The sequence below is a fragment of the Rhinopithecus bieti genome, unplaced genomic scaffold (genome assembly GCF_001698545.2).
Source record: "Rhinopithecus bieti isolate Rb0 unplaced genomic scaffold, ASM169854v2 scaffold_29855, whole genome shotgun sequence".
Classification (NCBI taxonomy): Eukaryota; Metazoa; Chordata; class Mammalia; order Primates; family Cercopithecidae; genus Rhinopithecus; species Rhinopithecus bieti.
This window is the reverse complement of record NW_016813109.1, coordinates 127,585-144,632: the sequence shown is the minus strand read 5'-3', so window position 1 is coordinate 144,632 and position 17,048 is coordinate 127,585. Positions and strand designations below refer to the sequence as shown.

Below are 17,048 nucleotides of genomic sequence, written 5' to 3'. Positions count from 1 at the left end.
GGCTACCTTGCAAAGCAGTAAAGCTGGACTCTGGATGTATGTGGATTCTGGAGAACCAGGCTCCCTATGTTTGAATCCCAGCTCTGCCACTTAACAACCTAGCTGGGCCATCTTGGACAAATTCCAAATCTTTCTGTGCCCCAGTTTCCCCTCTGAAGATAATAATTCCTTTTTTTTTGAGACGGAGTCTGGGTCTGTCGCCCAGGCTGGAGTGCAGTGGTGTGATTTTGGTTCACTGCAACCTCTGCCTCCCAGGTTCAAGCGATTCTCCTGCCTCAGCCTCCCAAGTAGCTGGGATTACAGGCATGTGCCACCACGCCTGGCTGATTTTTTGTATTTTTAGTAGAAATAGGGTTTCACCATGTCGGCCAGGCTGGTCTCAAACTCCTGACCTCAGGTGATCCACCCACCTCGGCCTCCCAAAGGGCTAGGATTACAGGTGTGAGCCACTGCACTGGGCCTGAAGATAACGAGGGGGAGGGAGAAGGGATAGCATTAGGAGATACACCTAATGTAAATGAGGAGTTAATGGGTGCAGCACACCAACATGGCACGTGTATACATATATAACAAACCTGCACGTTGTGCACATGTACCCTAGAACTTAAAGTATAATAAAAAATAATGATACTAATAATTCTAGCTCTTAAATACTTCACAAGATTCTAAGTTAACACATGCTGAGAACTATGCTGGTATGTAGTAAGCCTCTGCATCTGTGGGATAGAAATCATAGTAGGATCAACCTCATAAGGTTCCTATGAGGATGAAATGGGAGGGTCTGTGTTAAAAGCTTTGTGCAGCCTATGGGATATAGTGAGCGTGCTGGAAATATTGGCCAGTAGTAGTATTGCTGTTTACTCAGATGTTTATGGATCCCTAGATAATATATGGGAAGGCACATGGTAAATTGCAAAGTGCTATGTAAATATGTTGTTATTCTTCACTGGGTTCCTGTTAAGTTGTGGGGTTTGGGGATGGATAACTTCCAGACCAGAGTGGCTGCTATGGGACCAGGCTGGTGAAGTGGTATTTCAAAATACATTTTCAGGTGTGTTTGTCCATGTGCCATGAATGCCCTGCATTCATAGTCTCTGCAGAGAGGTGTGTTCCCTGGGATATCTTTGGTGGCTCTGTTCCATCCCTCAGCTTACAAATTGAAATCATTATTTGTTATTCTCCCATGAACCTTCTGTTCCTGGCTGGCTGTACAGCCTGGCCTTATCTCCCACTGCCCCTCAGACCAGGGCACAGCCATGCCTGTAAGCACTTCATTCTCTTGTGTTCCCCCCCAGACATTTCACCTCTCATCTAAATCCTCCCCTCTCCCTTTCCTGTCATTTTGTCCAACCTCTACTCTCACTGCTGATACTTTTCTTTATGTTTCATGACGTCAGAGCCAGTGCTGGACCTGCCTGTACTTAGTCCTCACATTCTCCATTTGTTTCATGTTGCAATATAAAATCTTCATCCATATTAAGGTGCTATGTAAATCTTAGCCCCCCTGTTAGGGCAAGACATATGCCTTCTGGGCCTTTGTTTCACCCATTTCTCCTTGCACAGTGACAGGGGCTCCCAGAGTCACCTAATGGTAGCTATGTTGAAGAAAGTTCCCTGTCTTCTTGGATTTTTGAGAACTGAGGTCTCATCTTCTCATAAGAATAGCAAGGTTTGTATGGGTTTGGGCCTCTCATGGTTCCATTCCTTCACCTTTTATAGAGCCCATGACTGGTGGAAGACACAGATTTAGAATCAAGAACTGGGAGGCTGAGGTGGGCCGATCACTTAAGGTCAGGAGTTCAAGACCAGCCTTGCCAGTTCAAAACCCCACCTCTACTGAAAATAGAAAATTAGCCGGGTGTGGTGGCGCTCATCTGTAGTCCCAGCTACTCAGGGGACTGAGGCACGAGAATCACTTGAACTTGGGAGACGGAAGTTGCAGTGAGCCAAGATCCCAGAACTGCCTTCTAAATGACTGGGAGATTTTTGTCCAGTCCTGCCAGAAGCAAAATGCCGTACCTGTTGGCTTGTTGGGATTATAAGCCTGCAGTATTTGGGGGGAAAGTAGGAAGGGAAGAGGGACTCAGTAGGGCCTCATTATCATTAATTGTGTTCCTTGAACTTGAAAGCACCCCGGGAAAGTCTCCTCCCACCCCTGCCTCTGTCCTTTCTAGCTGCTTCCTTGAGGATTACCAAAAAGTGTGGGTCTCTGGTGGGCTCCTAATTCTTTCTTAGGGGATAGAGACACCTTAGAGAAGCAGGGTGGGTTTGATGTATGAATCCCTGTCACTCGCACTAAAAGGATCACTGGTTGCAGCCTGCACAAATTCCCAAGGTCCACCTGCCAGCTGCTTTGACCCAGGAACCTATGTGGTAATGAGATCAGCAGCCTGAGTCCTCTAATGATGTTCAAGTCAAACCTTAACCCTGACTTTCCCACTCCTGTTGGTGAGAAGAGTGACTCCATTCTGTTGGCATCAAAGCATAAGGCACCTTTTTTTTCACAACGCACTTTTGTTGTTGTTGAGACAGGGTCTCTGTTGCCCAGGCTGGAGTGCGGTGGCAAGATTATAGCTCCTGCAGCCTTGAGCTCCTGAACTCAAGGGATCCTCCTTCCTCTGCCTCTCAAGTACCTGGGGACTACAGGCATGCACCACTATCCCTGGCTGATTTTTTTTATTTTTTGCAGAGACAGGGTCTCACTATGTTGCCAGGGCTGGTTTTGAACTCCTAGCCTCAAGCAGTCCTCCCACCTTGGCCTCCCAAAGGGCTGGGATTACAGGCATGAGCCACCGCACCCAGTCCACAATGCATTGTTAACACATGGCACCTCGAACCTGTAATAGTGAACAGCCAGTCTTTTTCAGCCTCAGGCTAGGTCACCAGGGAATCCAGATACCAGATGCCCTCCAGCCTCCACTCCCCACCTCATCTCTCAGGAAACAGATGCATAAAGCAAGTGTTTAGGTGCCACTTTCCTCTCAGCATCCCCATTGTGCATTTTGAGGACAACCTTTGTATCTGATTCCAATCAATCAGGTTCTCCAAGAGTTGGAATGCTGGTTTCAAGTGACTGAACAATAAAGTGGCTTTCTTTTCTTCATCTTTCTTGGCCAGTCCAATAAAAGTCTTCTTGGCCAGTCCTCTTGCTAATGGACACCCTGGCCTGTTGGTCTTGACCAGAGAACCTGAGTTGACTCAGGGCAACTGGAGCTGAAGAGTCAGGAACCTTTCTAATGACGACATAAGTGAAGGACACTGGAAAGACCAAAAGCGAATGGAAAGTACTGACTGGTAATTGCAGGGTGCTAGTGAGCAGTCATGCCCCCAAATCAGCCACCTTACATAGAATTCCCCAAGGTCAGGGCCACTGGACAGGGTAGTGACGCGGTCAAGCAGGGCCTGGAAAGCATGCAAGCAGTTGGTTCCATCTCCTATAAGAAAGTGGCATCATCCCTGCTTTGTAAACGGAGAACCTGACACACACCAAGAGCACTCCTAGCCATGGAAAAAAGCCGCTAGTGCCGGGCGCGGTGGCTCAAGCCTGTAATCCCAGCACTTTGGGAGGCTGAGACGGGCGGATCACGAGGTCAGGAGATCGAGACCATCCTGGCTAACATGGTGAAACCCCGTCTCTACTAAAATACAAAAAACTAGCCGGGCGACGTGGCGGGCGCCTGTAGTCCCAGCTACTCGGGAGGCTGAGGCAGGAGAATGGCGTGAACCCAGGAGGCGGAGCTTGCAGTGAGCTGATATCCGGCCACTGCACTCCAGCCTGAGCGGCAGAGTGAGACTCCGCCTCAAAAAGCCGCTAGAACCCGAGGTTAGGCTGATTTTTGGTTCCTCTGAAAATTATCTTTTGCTAGATGCTAGATTCAGTTCTGGACCTATTGAGTAGTCTCTGGGTTTTTTGACCTTGTTAGGCACTGTGGGAAAATTATAACAGGTACATCTGTGCTGAGTTGCTTGCTAATTCCTAGGAGAGACTTGGACATTTTGGACAATTAAGAAGCAATACAGGCCGGGCACGGTGGCTCATGCCTGTAATCCCGGCACTTTAGGAGGCCGAGGCGGGCGGATCACGAGGTCAGGAGATCGAGACCAACCTGGCTGACACGGTGAAACTCCATCTCTACTAAAAATGCAAAAAATTAGCCGGGCGTGGTGGCGGGCACCTGTAGTCCCAGCTACTCAGGAGGCTGAGGCAGGAGAATGGCGTGAACCCAGGAGGCAGAGCTTGCAGTGAGCCGAGATCCTGCCACTGCACGCCAGCCTGGTGTGATAGACGAGACTCTGTCTCAAAAAATAAAAATAAGGCTCGGCCGCGGTGGACTCAAGCCATGAATACCAGCACTCTTGGCGAGGCCGACAGGCGGATCCATGATCGTCCAGGCAGTATCCGAGACCATCCTGGTTAATACGAGAAAACCCACGTCTCTACTAAAAAATACAAAAATAGCGCCGGCGACAGGCGGTAGCGCCTGTAGTCACCAGCTACCGGAGGCTGAGACAGGAGAATGGTGTGAAACCGGAGGCGGAGCTTGCAGTTGAGCTGTAGAGCGGCCACTGCCACTCACAGCCTGGCGGGCAGAGCAAGACTCCGTTCAAAAAAAAAAAAAAATATATAAAATTAAAAATAAAAATTAAAAAAATAACAGAAGCAATACAGGCCAGGCACGGGGGCTTCAACGTCTGTAATCTCAGCATTTGGTAGAGCTGAGGCTGGGTGGATCACCTGAAGTCAGGATGTCAAGAACCAGCCTGATCCAATCATGGTGAAACCCATCTCTACTAAAAATCAAAATTACGCCGGGCGTGGTGGCACTGTGCCTGTAATAATCCAGGCAACTCGGTGAGCTGTGACAACGAGAGAATTGCTTGAACCCAGAGGTACGTAAAGTTGCAGTGAGCCGAGGATCACCCATTGCACTCCACCTGGGGCAACAGTGAAATTCTGTCTCAAAAAAATAAAAAGCAATACAGCTCTTGAGAAAGATGCAGTCGTAGGTGGCTCACGCCCGGCATTTGCTAAATTTTTATTTTTAGTAGAGATGGGGTTCACAGTTGATCCCAGGCTGGCTTGAAAACTCCCTGACCTTCAGGTGATCCCGCCCAGTCGGCTGATACGCGTGGCCCGTGCCTGGGCGTATGTCTTATTTTTATTTGTATTTTTTTTATTTTTTGAGACGGTCTTGCTTGCCGCCAGGCTGGAGGCATGGCCCGGCTTCAGTCCAATGGCTGTCGGGTCACTCTCCTGTTCGCCTCCCCGAGTAGCTGGGATCCAGGCGCCCGCTCGTCGCCCGGCTAGTTTTATTTCCCCTTGTGTGGATGCGAGTCCACCGCTCCTGCTCCTCACTCACGCTGTTCTGAACAAGTCAGTCAGAAGTCGCACTGCAGCCATGACTTTTGAAAGATACCAAATCCCTGGAAGCGGATGTGACCATTCACCAATTGAATCCTCTAAGAGCCAAGCATCAAATCCCTAGAGAAAGTGTGTGCTTGACTTGATTCAGAGAAGGAAAGGAAAAGAATGTCCAAGGTGAAGGATCAGTTTGAATGCCTGCCAAGGCTTTGAGGACTCCATTATAAGAAAATCTCCTGGGTGAAGGTCAGAGTTCTGGATCGTCTAGATGAGAATCCCACCAGCTACCCCACTGACTTGCACAGTCCTTCTGAGATTGTTAAGCAGTTGAGTCCATTCCAGTATTGAGCCAGGAATTGAGGTGAAGTCCACATTGCATGCTCAAAGTAACTATTTTAATTAAATGATTAGCAGTGTTTAAAAGAAAAAAAAAAAAAAAGCAGCAGGCAGTATGGTGAGGCAGTGGCTCAGCCTGTAATCCCACACTTGGGGAGGTCGAGGTGGATGGATTGGTTGAGTCTAGGAGTTCAAGACCAGCCTGGGAACATGTTGAAACTTTTAAACTTATTATTATTATTATTATATATTTTTTTTTTTTTTTTGAGACGGAGTCTCGCTCTGTCGCCCAGGCTGGAGTGCAGTGCCGGATCTCACTCACGGCAAGCTCCGCCTCCCGGGTTCACGCCATCTCCTGCCTCAGCTCCCGAGTAAGCTAGGGACTACAGGCGCCACACTCGCCCGGCTAGATTTTTGTAGTTTTTGGTAGAGACGGGTTTCACGGTGTAGCCAGGATGGTTCTCGATCTCCTGACCTCATGATCCGCCCGTCTCGGCCTCCCAAAGTGCTGGGATTACAGGCTTGAGCCACCGCGCCCGGCCTTAACTTATTATTTTAAAAAAGAAACATTATACCCAATGTCTGTCAATTGAGGACTGCAATGTGGTATGTCTACACAATGGAATATTATTATTAGGTCATTAAAAGGAACAGTGCTGATTCTATGCTATAACATGGAGGAAGCGTGAACACATGCTAAGTGAAAGAAGCCAGTCACAAAAGATCACATATTGTATGATTCCATTGATACGAAATATCTAGAATAGCCAAATCCATAGACAGAAAGCAGATTAGTGGTTGCTTAGACTGGGAATAGGGGATGGAGGAGTGACTACTATGGATCAGGCATTTTTTGAGGGGTGGGGAATGGTAAAAATGTTCTGAAGTGTGATTGTGGTGAATGATGCACAACTCTGAATATACGAAAACCATTAAATGGATGAATATTACAGCATGTGAATTACCTGTCTGCTGTTTAAAAAAATAGAAACAATACAAAATAGAATGTAATTGAGTGTGAATTTGTGTGGTTCAGACAGTAACTGTTTTACAGAAAATTAGAGATGAGACATTGTTGTAAACAAGGCTTCCTAGTTTCTTGTTTTGTTTTAAGACAGGGTCTGGCTGGGTGCAGTGGCTCACACCTGTAATCCCAGCACTTGCTAACTGAAGATGCAAGGACCGAGGCGGGTGGTCAGGAGTTCGAGGCCAGCCTGGCCAACATGGCAAAACCCCGTCTCTACTAAAATGCAAAAATCAGCCAGGCATTGTGGCATACGCCTGTAGTCCCAGTTACTCCGGAGGCTGAAGTGGGAAAATGGCTTGAACCTGGGAAGCAGAGGTTGCAGCAAGCCGAGATTGTGCCACTGCACTCCAGCCTGGGCAACAAAGCAACTCTGTCTTTTAAAAAAAAGAAAGGGTCTTTGTCGCCCAGTGGCGTGATCATAGCTCACTGTAGCCTCCAACTCCTGGGCTTAAGCAGTCCTATCTCAGCCCACCGAGTAGCTGGGACTATAGGTATGAGCCACCAAGTCTGGCTAGTTTTTAAATTTTTTTGTAGAGACAAGGTCTCACTATGTTGCCCAGGCTGGTCTTGAACTCCTGGGCTCAAGTGAGCCGCCTGCCTCAGCCTCCCCAAGTGCTGGGATTGCAGGCATAAGCCACTGCGCCCAGTCCCTGGACATTTTGGATGGTGGACTTTGAGTAGTTTGAGGCAGGAGGACTCTGGAGTGGCACTCACAGTCCTCCGGATGGAGTAAGCTTTGCCATGCCAGGGAGGATGCAGCTGGGGCTGAAAGCATCCCGACGTTGAGTGGGGGGAGGGTGGCGGTGGGGAGGGACAGCCCCTGGTAGAGAGAATGGAGTTGGCTGGAGAGAGTGGAAGCCGATTGCAGGGAGTCTTGAAGGTGAGGCAGAGATGTGAATTTTATTCAGTACACAGGGTAGATTTTGATCAGAAAAATAATGTCAAGCACATGATGGCTTGGAAGCGGGAGTCTGAGCTGCAGCCCCAGGGAGGCCGTTTAAAAGATTATCCCCACCGGGTGTGGTGGATCATGCCAGCACTTTGAGAGGCCGAGGCAGGCAGATCACGGGGTCAGGAGTTTTAGACCAGCCTGACCAACGTGGTGAAACCCCATCTCTACTAAAAATACAAAAATTAGCTGGGTGTGTTGGCGCACACCTGTAATCCCAGCAACTCAGGAGGCTGAGGCAGGAGAATCGCTTGAACCGGGGAGGCGGAGGTTGCAGTGAGCTGAGATCGCACCACTTCACCCCAGCCTGGGCAAAAGAGTGAAACTCCATCTCAAAAAAAAAAAAAAAAATTATCCCGAGATGGTTCTGGGAAAGGGAGAGGACAGAGCATACCTGAGCCACGTTTGGAAGGGAACTGGGGTCTAAGCTTGCATCAGGAGGAAAGCGAGCTGGTTCTTGAGGCTTTTAGAGATCACGTGTAGTGGAGTTTTGTTTGCATGTTCTGGTTGGGACCATCAGGAAGGTACGGATCCAAGCTGTTATCAGCTAGAGCGGGTCTCACCAGGGCCAGTGTTCCTTTGCTGCTTTCTCTTGGGGGGAAATAAATGCCTGGGGGTTCTCTTTGCTACGTTTTGGTCTTTGGGAGCTGCTTTTTTCTCTGGGACCAGGCTGCAATAGGTCTTGGGTTGCCAGAGGGTACAAATTCAAGTTTACTCTTAACCAACGGGTTGCACAGATCACAAGCTGCAAAATATTTAATGACTGAGGTCATTTGAGGGAAATGAGATTTGATCACTAGGAGTGTCTGCTCTGTTCCTTAAGAGTCGAGTCTAAACTGCTTTTCCCCTATCTTCATTTGGCAAAACCACAGACCATTAGAAATGGAAAGAATAACTTCTTCTAAGGCCCACAAAAGCTTATTTTTAATCAGTTGTGTGGTCTACTCACCTTTGTGGTGTTCCCCTTGACCGGACTCACAAAAATAAACATGTGCAAGCCTAGTGGTTTCTGAGCCCTTTTAAAGCAGCACCCTTGTGTCTGACAACTCTTATTTAAGGACTGGGCCTGCAACCTCAGCCCCCGTGAGAGAAACCACTGTCAGTCCCTGTCAGTTGCTGGTCACTTCTGATGCGCGGGACACCTATTTTCATTTTTAAGGTTTCTAGCGGAAGCCTGCTGAGCACTTCAGAAAGACTCTCTTTCAAATAAGGGGGAGTGAAAGAAAAGGGAGATTAGAAAGGAAGGCAGTGAAGAGCCAGGGTGACTGTACGTGTGGTATTTATTGAGCAAGCATTTCCTGGGCTCCAGGCATCATGGTAGACGCTGGGGATTTGAAGGTACCGATGACACATCCCCACACTCAGGTTCAGAAAGAGAACTGCCTTTCAGTGTGACAGGTGCCAGGAAGGGGAGGGCACCTAACCCAGACTCAGAGTCAGCACCGCCCTCGAGGAGAAGTCAACAACTAGGCTGAGACAGAAGAGTGAGTATTGAGAGCTGGACAGAAACAATCGGGGGCTCTGTGGCCACTGGGGCAGCCATGAGCCACAGCAGGGGCTGAGGGAGAGCATGCTATTTCAGAGCCTTGTGCATCGCATTGGGGAGCGACAGTTGCTCTCCAGAGTCTCTTAGGGTGAACAGATGGTGAGAAAAGTCTTCTCCAAGGCTGTGGGCGGGATGTGGGTGGTAGGTGAGAGGTGGAAGATGCCAGGAGTACGTTTGAACATCCTAAAAGGAAATAGAAACTTCATTTCCCCTCATGAGTGCAGAGGGGTGTGTTCAGGAGATGGGTAACAGCCCAGCATGGTGGACTCAGGTGTGTCTGGGCCACGGGCCTTCTTGAATGCTTGTGGGAAGAGGCACTGGTCAGGGAAGGGACAGGTGCTCTTGGCGGTATCAGATCTTGTGTGAGGTGCGGACACCCCGGTGGGTCCAGCACTCCCACCCAGAGACAGAGAAGGACGGGGCACGGGGAGGGAGAGTGGATGGTGGGGGGCCTGAGAGGGTGTGCCCAGGCAGAGGGCTGAGGAGAAAGGACCTTTGTGTGTGACAGCTCCTGCTGCCAGAGCAAGTGTGGGTTTTATGGCAGCTGTGGCCTCTGGTTCTAATATAGTCAACAGCTCCAAATCCCCTGCCCTGACACCTGTTAGCAAGAGGTTCCCTGAGCTGACCTCTCTTTGGGCTGCCCCCCCCAACATGTGCATCTGACGTGTCGGGGGTAAGACCCCCACCCTCGCTGAATCACACACATCCTGGTCAGCCCCGGGGTGACAAATTGCCTTCTCTCGACTTGGGCAGGGGCTGCTGGGGTTTTGAAGGGCGGGGTTTGTTCAGCTGTTGCTAGGGAAGGGTGAGGCTGAGCTATCCCAAAAGAAATGGGGTGTTCCTCTGGCAAGTGGGGATCTTGGCAAAGAACTGAGTGTCTGGGGAAGGGTCAACTCCGGACACAAAGAAGTCCTGGGGAGGGCCGACCTTTCCCCTTAGGATGGAGGGAAATGAAATGTGATCTGCTTAATGCTGCTACAGCTGCTTCCTAACTTTGCCTCTTTCTTCCTTTGACTTTTGGAGGAGTGGGGTGGAAAAGAGATGGGGGTTCCCAGGCAGCCAGCTGTTTCCCCACTGACCCATGCTCCAACTCCCACTGCCCCGGCTCAGTAGCCTCCAGTAAGTGATGCCCGGGACGGTACGGCTCCGTGTGGCCAGCGTAATTCCCTTTGTCTCTCCCCTCCTCCCCTCTCCCTGTCTTCCTCTCTCGCCCCTTGGCCTCCCTTCCCGGCCCCGTGGTGGCTGCAGCCCAGCCCTGGGGAGCCCCTGTGGAAGTGGAGGCCTTCCTGGTCCACCCCGGTGACCTGCTGCAGCTTCGCTGTCGGCTGCGGGACGATGTGCAGAGCATCAACTGGCTGCGGGACGGGGTGCAGCTGGCAGAAAGCAACCGCACCCGCATCACAGGGGAGGAGGTGGAGGTGCAGGACTCCGTGCCCGCGGACTCCGGCCTCTATGCTTGCGTAACCAGCAGCCCCTCGGGCAGCGACACCACCTACTTCTCCGTCAATGTTTCAGGTTGGTAGCCAAGCCCTGCCCTCGCCCCTCCCTAGACCCACCCCCTCCACCCCTCTCTGCCAGTATCAGGGGAAGGTGAACCTCCTCCCCCTCCGTGGTCTGCCCCCACTCTGCTTCAGAAACTGCTGCCCACTAACATTGCTCCCTGCCTGCCGCGTGGCTTGGCTCTCAGAGGGGTGACCAGGTGGGGTGGGCCCCAGGGCCGGAGATCTGGGGCTTCCAGGACACACCTCGGAGGTGATTGCCAGGGCTATTGGGATGTTAAGACCCTGTGATTTTTTTCCACCACAGCTTGCCCAGATCTCCAGGAGGCTAAGTGGTGCTCGGCCAGCTTCCACCCCATCACTCCCTTGCCATTTGGACTTGGTACTCGGCTTAGTGATTAGAGCCCCCGAACAGGTGGTGGGATCCCTGCTCTGCTGGAGAGGAACCCAGGTGCACTGCAAGGGAGCTGTGCGAGGGCAGCCAGGGAGCCCTGGAGCTCTGTGAACTTGGGAACCTGCCACTATTAGAATGTGACTTTCACAAAACTAGGAGTTGAGGAAGTGTTGCTGAAATTTTCTTTATGCCATTTTTGCACCTCAGGGTGCGGACTTGGCACCAGATCCCCAAAGGTGATAGGAAGGACTGGAGAAAGATCTGGCATGAACCCTGATGGGTGAGATAACATGTGTATCAAGCCTGTTCTTACAAGAAACGAATACTTACTGGGGAGAGGTGTTGGCAGCTGCCGGGATATTGGGTGCCCTATCTGCTCTGGTTAGGGAGGGCAGCCCCCAAACCTTAGTGGACACATGCTAGAAAAATTCTGACTGTGGAGTGTTTAGCCCATCTTTTGGAAATAGCGTCTAGCCACAATGTGTCTAGACCTGCCTGGGTTTCCCTGTAGTCAGCTGTCCAAAGAAGAATACACGTAGCTGCCTGGCACCAGCACACCCAGGTGGTACCACAAGTTGAGAGAGAGCCTTTGAATGTAGGACAGAATTAAGTTAAAGAGGAACAGCTGACCCTGATGGAACCACCCAGTGTGAAGGCTTCCAGGCAGTGGGAGCAGTGCTTTGGGGAAGGAAGGAAACACACACAGGAACTGTTCTTAAATGGTTTCCATCCCACCAAGAGATTGTCACTAAGGGAGAAGTGGGACTGGTATCCCCATGGGGAGGGTGTTTGTGTTCATCTGGAACTGCACTAGCCTTGGTGAAATCTAGGGGTCCCTAGGAGGAACCTCAGTGCCCCTTCTTCTTCCCATAGATGCTCTCCCCTCCTCAGAGGATGATGATGATGATGATGACTCCTCTTCAGAGGAGAAAGAGACAGATAACACCAAACCAAACCGTATGCGTGAGACACTGTTTCCTATCTTACTGCCCTTTGGGTCTGGGAGTTGGATTTAAGAGGGGAGGGGAAGGCTGAAAGGGGAGGAAGAGAGGGCACATGGGGTCACGGTGCCTGTTCTGCTAAGTGCCAGGCACTGCTCACAGGTGTTGGGCAGATGGGCAGGGCACCCCCAGGTCCTGGCCTGGGCCCTGCTCCTGAGCCTGACCAGCTGCTCCTCCCCACCCTGCCTGTCTCTCTCGGCTTTCCCTGGGCAGCCGTAGCTCCATATTGGACATCCCCAGAAAAGATGGAAAAGAAATTGCATGCGGTGCCAGCTGCCAAGACAGTGAAGTTCAAATGCCCTTCCAGTGGGACCCCAAACCCCACACTGCGCTGGTTGAAAAATGGCAAAGAATTCAAACCTGACCACAGGATTGGAGGCTACAAGGTACGTGTGTGTGCATGCGGAAGTCGAGTAACGGGAACAGGGGAGGCCGAGCTAGGAAGTCCTGATTACATGCTTTTCATTGTTTTAAGTAATACTTTCTACCTATACAGGTTATGTATTAAAATTTTTAAATGCAAAAAAATTCAAATAAAGTTTAAAATTTCTTCAGTCTTCTTTCTGTGTAATATGGTTTTTACATAGTTGATCACGTCATATATAATAATTTCCTTGCCTTGTCGTTTGTTAACGTGAGTGTTTTCATGATATATTTCAAGCATAAGTGTTTGAAACATGTAAGATTCCATTATTTTTAAATCCCATAATTTGGCTGGGCACAGTGGCTCACACCTGTAATCCTGTCACTCTGGGAGGCCGAGGCGGGCAGATTGCTTGAACTCAGGAGTTTGAGACCAGCCTGGGCAACATGGTGAAACCTCTCTACTAAAAGTACAAAAAATTAGCCATGCGTGGTGGCAGGCTTCTGTAATTCCAGGTACTCGGGAGGCTGAGGCAGGAGAATTGCTTGAACCCGGGAGGCAGAGGTTGCAGTGAGCTGAGATCATGTCACTTCACTCCAGCCTGGGTGATAGAGCGAGACTCTGTCTCCAAAAAACAACAAGAAAAAAGTCCCATAATTTAATGAACTATTTTGTGATATTAGGTATTTTCTGGTTTTTCACCATAATGAATAATGTTGCAGTGAATCTCTGTCAGCGTTTTTAAGTGTGCTTCCTTAGGACAGATTGTTACAGTGAAATTACCAACTTAAAGGGTGTAAGCATTATTTATTTATTTATTTATTTATAGACAGAGTCTTGCTCTGTTGCCCAGGCTGGAATGCAATGATGCCATCTTGGCTCACTGCAAGCTATGCCTCCCGGGTTGATGCCATTCTCCTGCCTTAGCCTCCCGAGTACCTGGGATTATATGTGCAGGCCACCATGCCAGGCTGATTTTTGTATTTTTAGTAGAGATGGGGTTTCCCCATGTTGGTCAGGCTGGTCTTGAACTCCTGACCTCAAGTGATCTGTCCACTTGGGCCTCCCAAAGTGCTAGGATTACAGGCATGAACCACCGCACCCAGCCAGAAACATTTTAAATTAATTCACCATGCACTCACTACATGTAAGACACCATGCTTTAAATGCTACAAGACAGTGTTCCTGCCCATAAAAATTTTCCAGTCTCATCAGAGTCAAATGTCCATGAGCGGCTACCGTAAAAAGCAGACTGTGATCAGTGCTCTGGTAGGCAGGGGAAAGGGTGAGCACGGTTCTGACCAGAGACTGGACTGGAGGAGATGGTTTTTGAAATGAGCTGTCAAGGGCAGCAGGGGCTGGATTCTTAGTATAATAGGAGAGGTGCACAGTTGGGAACATTCCTGGTGTATTTGGAAGTGTTTGCAGAAGGCACATCTGTCCAGATCACAAATGACCTTGAACGTCACAGTGGAGACTTCCGGAGTCTTTACACCCCATCTACCACCTTGCAGAGTGTGAACGGGCTGGTAGGGGGGCAATCCACGCCTTGTCCTAGCCAACCCTGCAGCCTGGAGCCCTGTGCCACCAGACTCTGATATGGAGGGCAGGTGCCACGGGGTGCCAACATTGTCATGGGGCTTCTGCCTGCATTTTCCTTCAGACCCTGAAAGTACCCCTTCGGCATTTCCCCTCAGGTCCGTTATGCCACCTGGAGCATCATAATGGACTCTGTGGTGCCTTCTGACAAGGGCAACTACACCTGCATTGTGGAGAATGAGTATGGCAGCATCAACCACACCTACCAGCTGGATGTCGTGGGTAAGAGGACAGAGGCGGCAGGAGGAATGCATTTAGTGGGAAGAGCTGGGCTTGGAGAACACAGCCGGGGTGTCCAGGTTTCTTAGGGGCAGAGTCAGGATAGCGGTTGGCACTTCTTGGCTTTGTCACCTTGAGCAGGTACTTCTCCCTTTTGAGTTTCACTTTTCTTATCTGTAAAATAGAGTTAAGATCAGACAGTAACACGTGTCAAAGCTGGTTGTCGCTGTGACATGGAAGGTGGTTTCAGAGTCTGTCCTGAAGGAGATGCTGTTGGAGAGGTGTTAAATGTAGCGCAACAGGAGCTGTCGGTTAATGCCAGCAATATGCCAGGCTCCTTAAATACCTATTCTGTAATGCTTGTGGCACACCTGCAAGGTAGGTGGTATTAGTCTAGCTCTGCACAGGAGTACAGGCACTGAGGCTCAGAGAGGTGAGACACCTTGCGAATGCAGAACTGCACACCTGTGCCAACTTCAGGGCATCACAGGAGACTCTAGGAAGAATGTTGAGCCTCTTGGAGCTAATTACCACAGCGTTTTCCTTCTAGGAGTTCTGAAAATCACTCCCTAGAGATCACTGGGTACAGAGTCTCTCAGTCAGTGTTCTTCTTGTGATAATATGGTCTAAAAAGGAGATTGTGGCCAGGCGCAGTGGCTTATGAGCTCCAGGTGGCGTAATGGGATTACTCATGCCTGTGATCCCATGACTTTAGGAGGCCAAGGCAGGAGGATTGCTTGAGGCCAGGAGTTTGAGACCAGCCTGGGCAACACAGTGAGATCCTGTCTCTATAAAAAACTTTAACAATTAGCCTAGTGCAGTGGCATGTACTTGTAGTCCCAACTGAGTAACTGAGGCTACTGAGGTGGGATGATCACTTGAGGCCAGGAGTTCCAAGCTGCAGTGAGCTATGAAGACACCCTTGTGCTCCAGCATGGGTGACAAAGTGAGACCCTGCCTCTAAAAAAAGTAAAAAGGAGGCCGGGCGTGGTGGCTCAAGCCTGTAATCCCAGCACTTTGGGAGGCTGAGATGGGTGGATCTTGAGGTCAGGAGATCGAGACCATCCTGGCTAACACAGTGAAAACCCGTCTCTACTAAAAAATACAAAAAACTAGCCGGGCGTGGTGGCGGGCGCCTGTAGTCCCAGCTACTCAGGAGGCTGAGGCAGGAGAATGGCGTGAACCCGGGAGGCAGAGCTTGCAGTGAGTTGAGATCCAGCCACTGCACTCCAGCCTGGGCGACAGAGCAAGACTCCGTCTCAAAAAAAAAAAAAAAAAAGTAAAAAGGAGATTCTGATCCAAGAGGTTGGGGTAAGATCTGAGATCCCGCATTTCTAACAAGCTCCTAAAGGATGCTGGTAGCACTGCTGGTGGACCACACTTTGAACAGCAGGAGTCTAAGTGACTCTGGTTTTACTTAAGGAGGAGCAGGTTGTGCTGAGGTCTGGGGGTGCAACTGAGTTAGAAGGTTCTCCATTAAAGCATGAGCGATTTACTGTGACTATAAATATGACCGCCTTGGGAAGGAGGATCCTGATGGCTTAGGGCCTAAAGAGATGGTGTCCCTTTCCCCAGCTCTGTTTTGAGAGGCCTGGGCTCAGCAGAAATGCTGGGAGGTTTACAACCCATCACTGGGAAAGCCAAGTGGGACGCAGGTGAGCCCACCCTTCTTTAGCCCTGGCAAGGTCCTCATGACAAGCGCCTCCTCTCCACTCTTCCACAGAGCGGTCCCCTCACCGGCCCATCCTGCAAGCAGGGTTGCCCGCCAACAAGACAGTGGCCCTGGGTAGCAACGTGGAGTTCATGTGTAAGGTATACAGTGATCCACAGCCGCATATCCAGTGGCTAAAGCACATCGAGGTGAACGGGAGCAAGATTGGTCCAGACAACCTGCCTTATGTCCAGATCTTGAAGGTAATCACGGCACCAGTCTTCGTGGGCCAGTCTACTGGGAAGGAGACCAGTGTCTCGGGGGCTCAAGTTCCTGTGGGCAGGCTCAGTGCCCCCGAATGGGATCATTCCTCACCCTTCAGGCACACACACTCCATCTCGGTAGGGATCTAGCCACATCCCCCAGGACTAGTGACAGAGGTCACAAAGTGGAGGTGAGCTGGGAACAGAGGGCTGCAGGGATGGGTGATGCTGGTCTGTAATAATTTTTGAGAGCAGTGTCACTGGGGCTTTGGGGTCAGCTACGCGAGGAAGGCATTTGGACCCCTGCCTTTTCATTGCCCGAAACCAGAGCCTTTCCAACAAGCATTTCCCAGTCTTAGCCCTGCGTCCTGAGTTACGTACAATCTTTCTGGCAAATGGGGTGCATGATAAGAGCATCTTTTATGAAGAGTTGGAAAAACAAATGCCACCTATAAATTCTAAGCCATATGAGGAGTAATGAATGGCATTTTCTTCCTTTTTCCTCTCACTCCCAGACATTCATTGTCCCTGAATGCTCCATTAATCCAGGGAAGGTAATTGCCTAAATCTCCAGTGGATCTCGCAACAGGAAGGAACCAGAAGCTGGGAAAGTTGTTTACCTCTTTGTCCCAGAGTTAGACCTCATCCTCCCCTGGCTTGGCTGTCTCCGAGATATACTGGCCCTCCCTTCTCTTCTCTTTGCTACTGGTGCTAAAACTGCTCTGTAGGTCATTGGCCACTGTCCCCACTCACAACCCCTCCTCTAGTCCTGGAGGGAGTGGGTTAAAGACAAATAGAACATTCCATTTGAAGCAGTGATTTTTTTTTTTTTTTTTTT

The 17,048-nt window shown here is 50.1% G+C and overlaps 1 protein-coding gene across 14 annotated transcripts in view; it reads left to right on the top strand.

Annotated features, from left to right (window-relative positions):
* The window catches only part of FGFR1 (fibroblast growth factor receptor 1), a 65,434-nt gene that overhangs the window by 32,903 nt on the left and 15,483 nt on the right, over positions 1-17,048 (top strand). For 5 of the 14 annotated variants that reach the window (XM_017847637.1, XM_017847633.1, XM_017847634.1 and 2 more), the window contains exons 3-7: positions 10,469-10,735; positions 11,987-12,076; positions 12,328-12,500; positions 14,176-14,299; positions 16,020-16,210. In XM_017847637.1, the coding sequence (XP_017703126.1) occupies positions 10,469-10,735; positions 11,987-12,076; positions 12,328-12,500; positions 14,176-14,299; positions 16,020-16,210 (845 nt within the window). The remainder of the gene's footprint in view (positions 1-10,468; positions 10,736-11,986; positions 12,077-12,327; positions 12,501-14,175; positions 14,300-16,019; positions 16,211-17,048) is intronic. The other 9 variants (XM_017847640.1, XM_017847639.1, XM_017847642.1 and 6 more) reach the window with 3 other exon arrangements.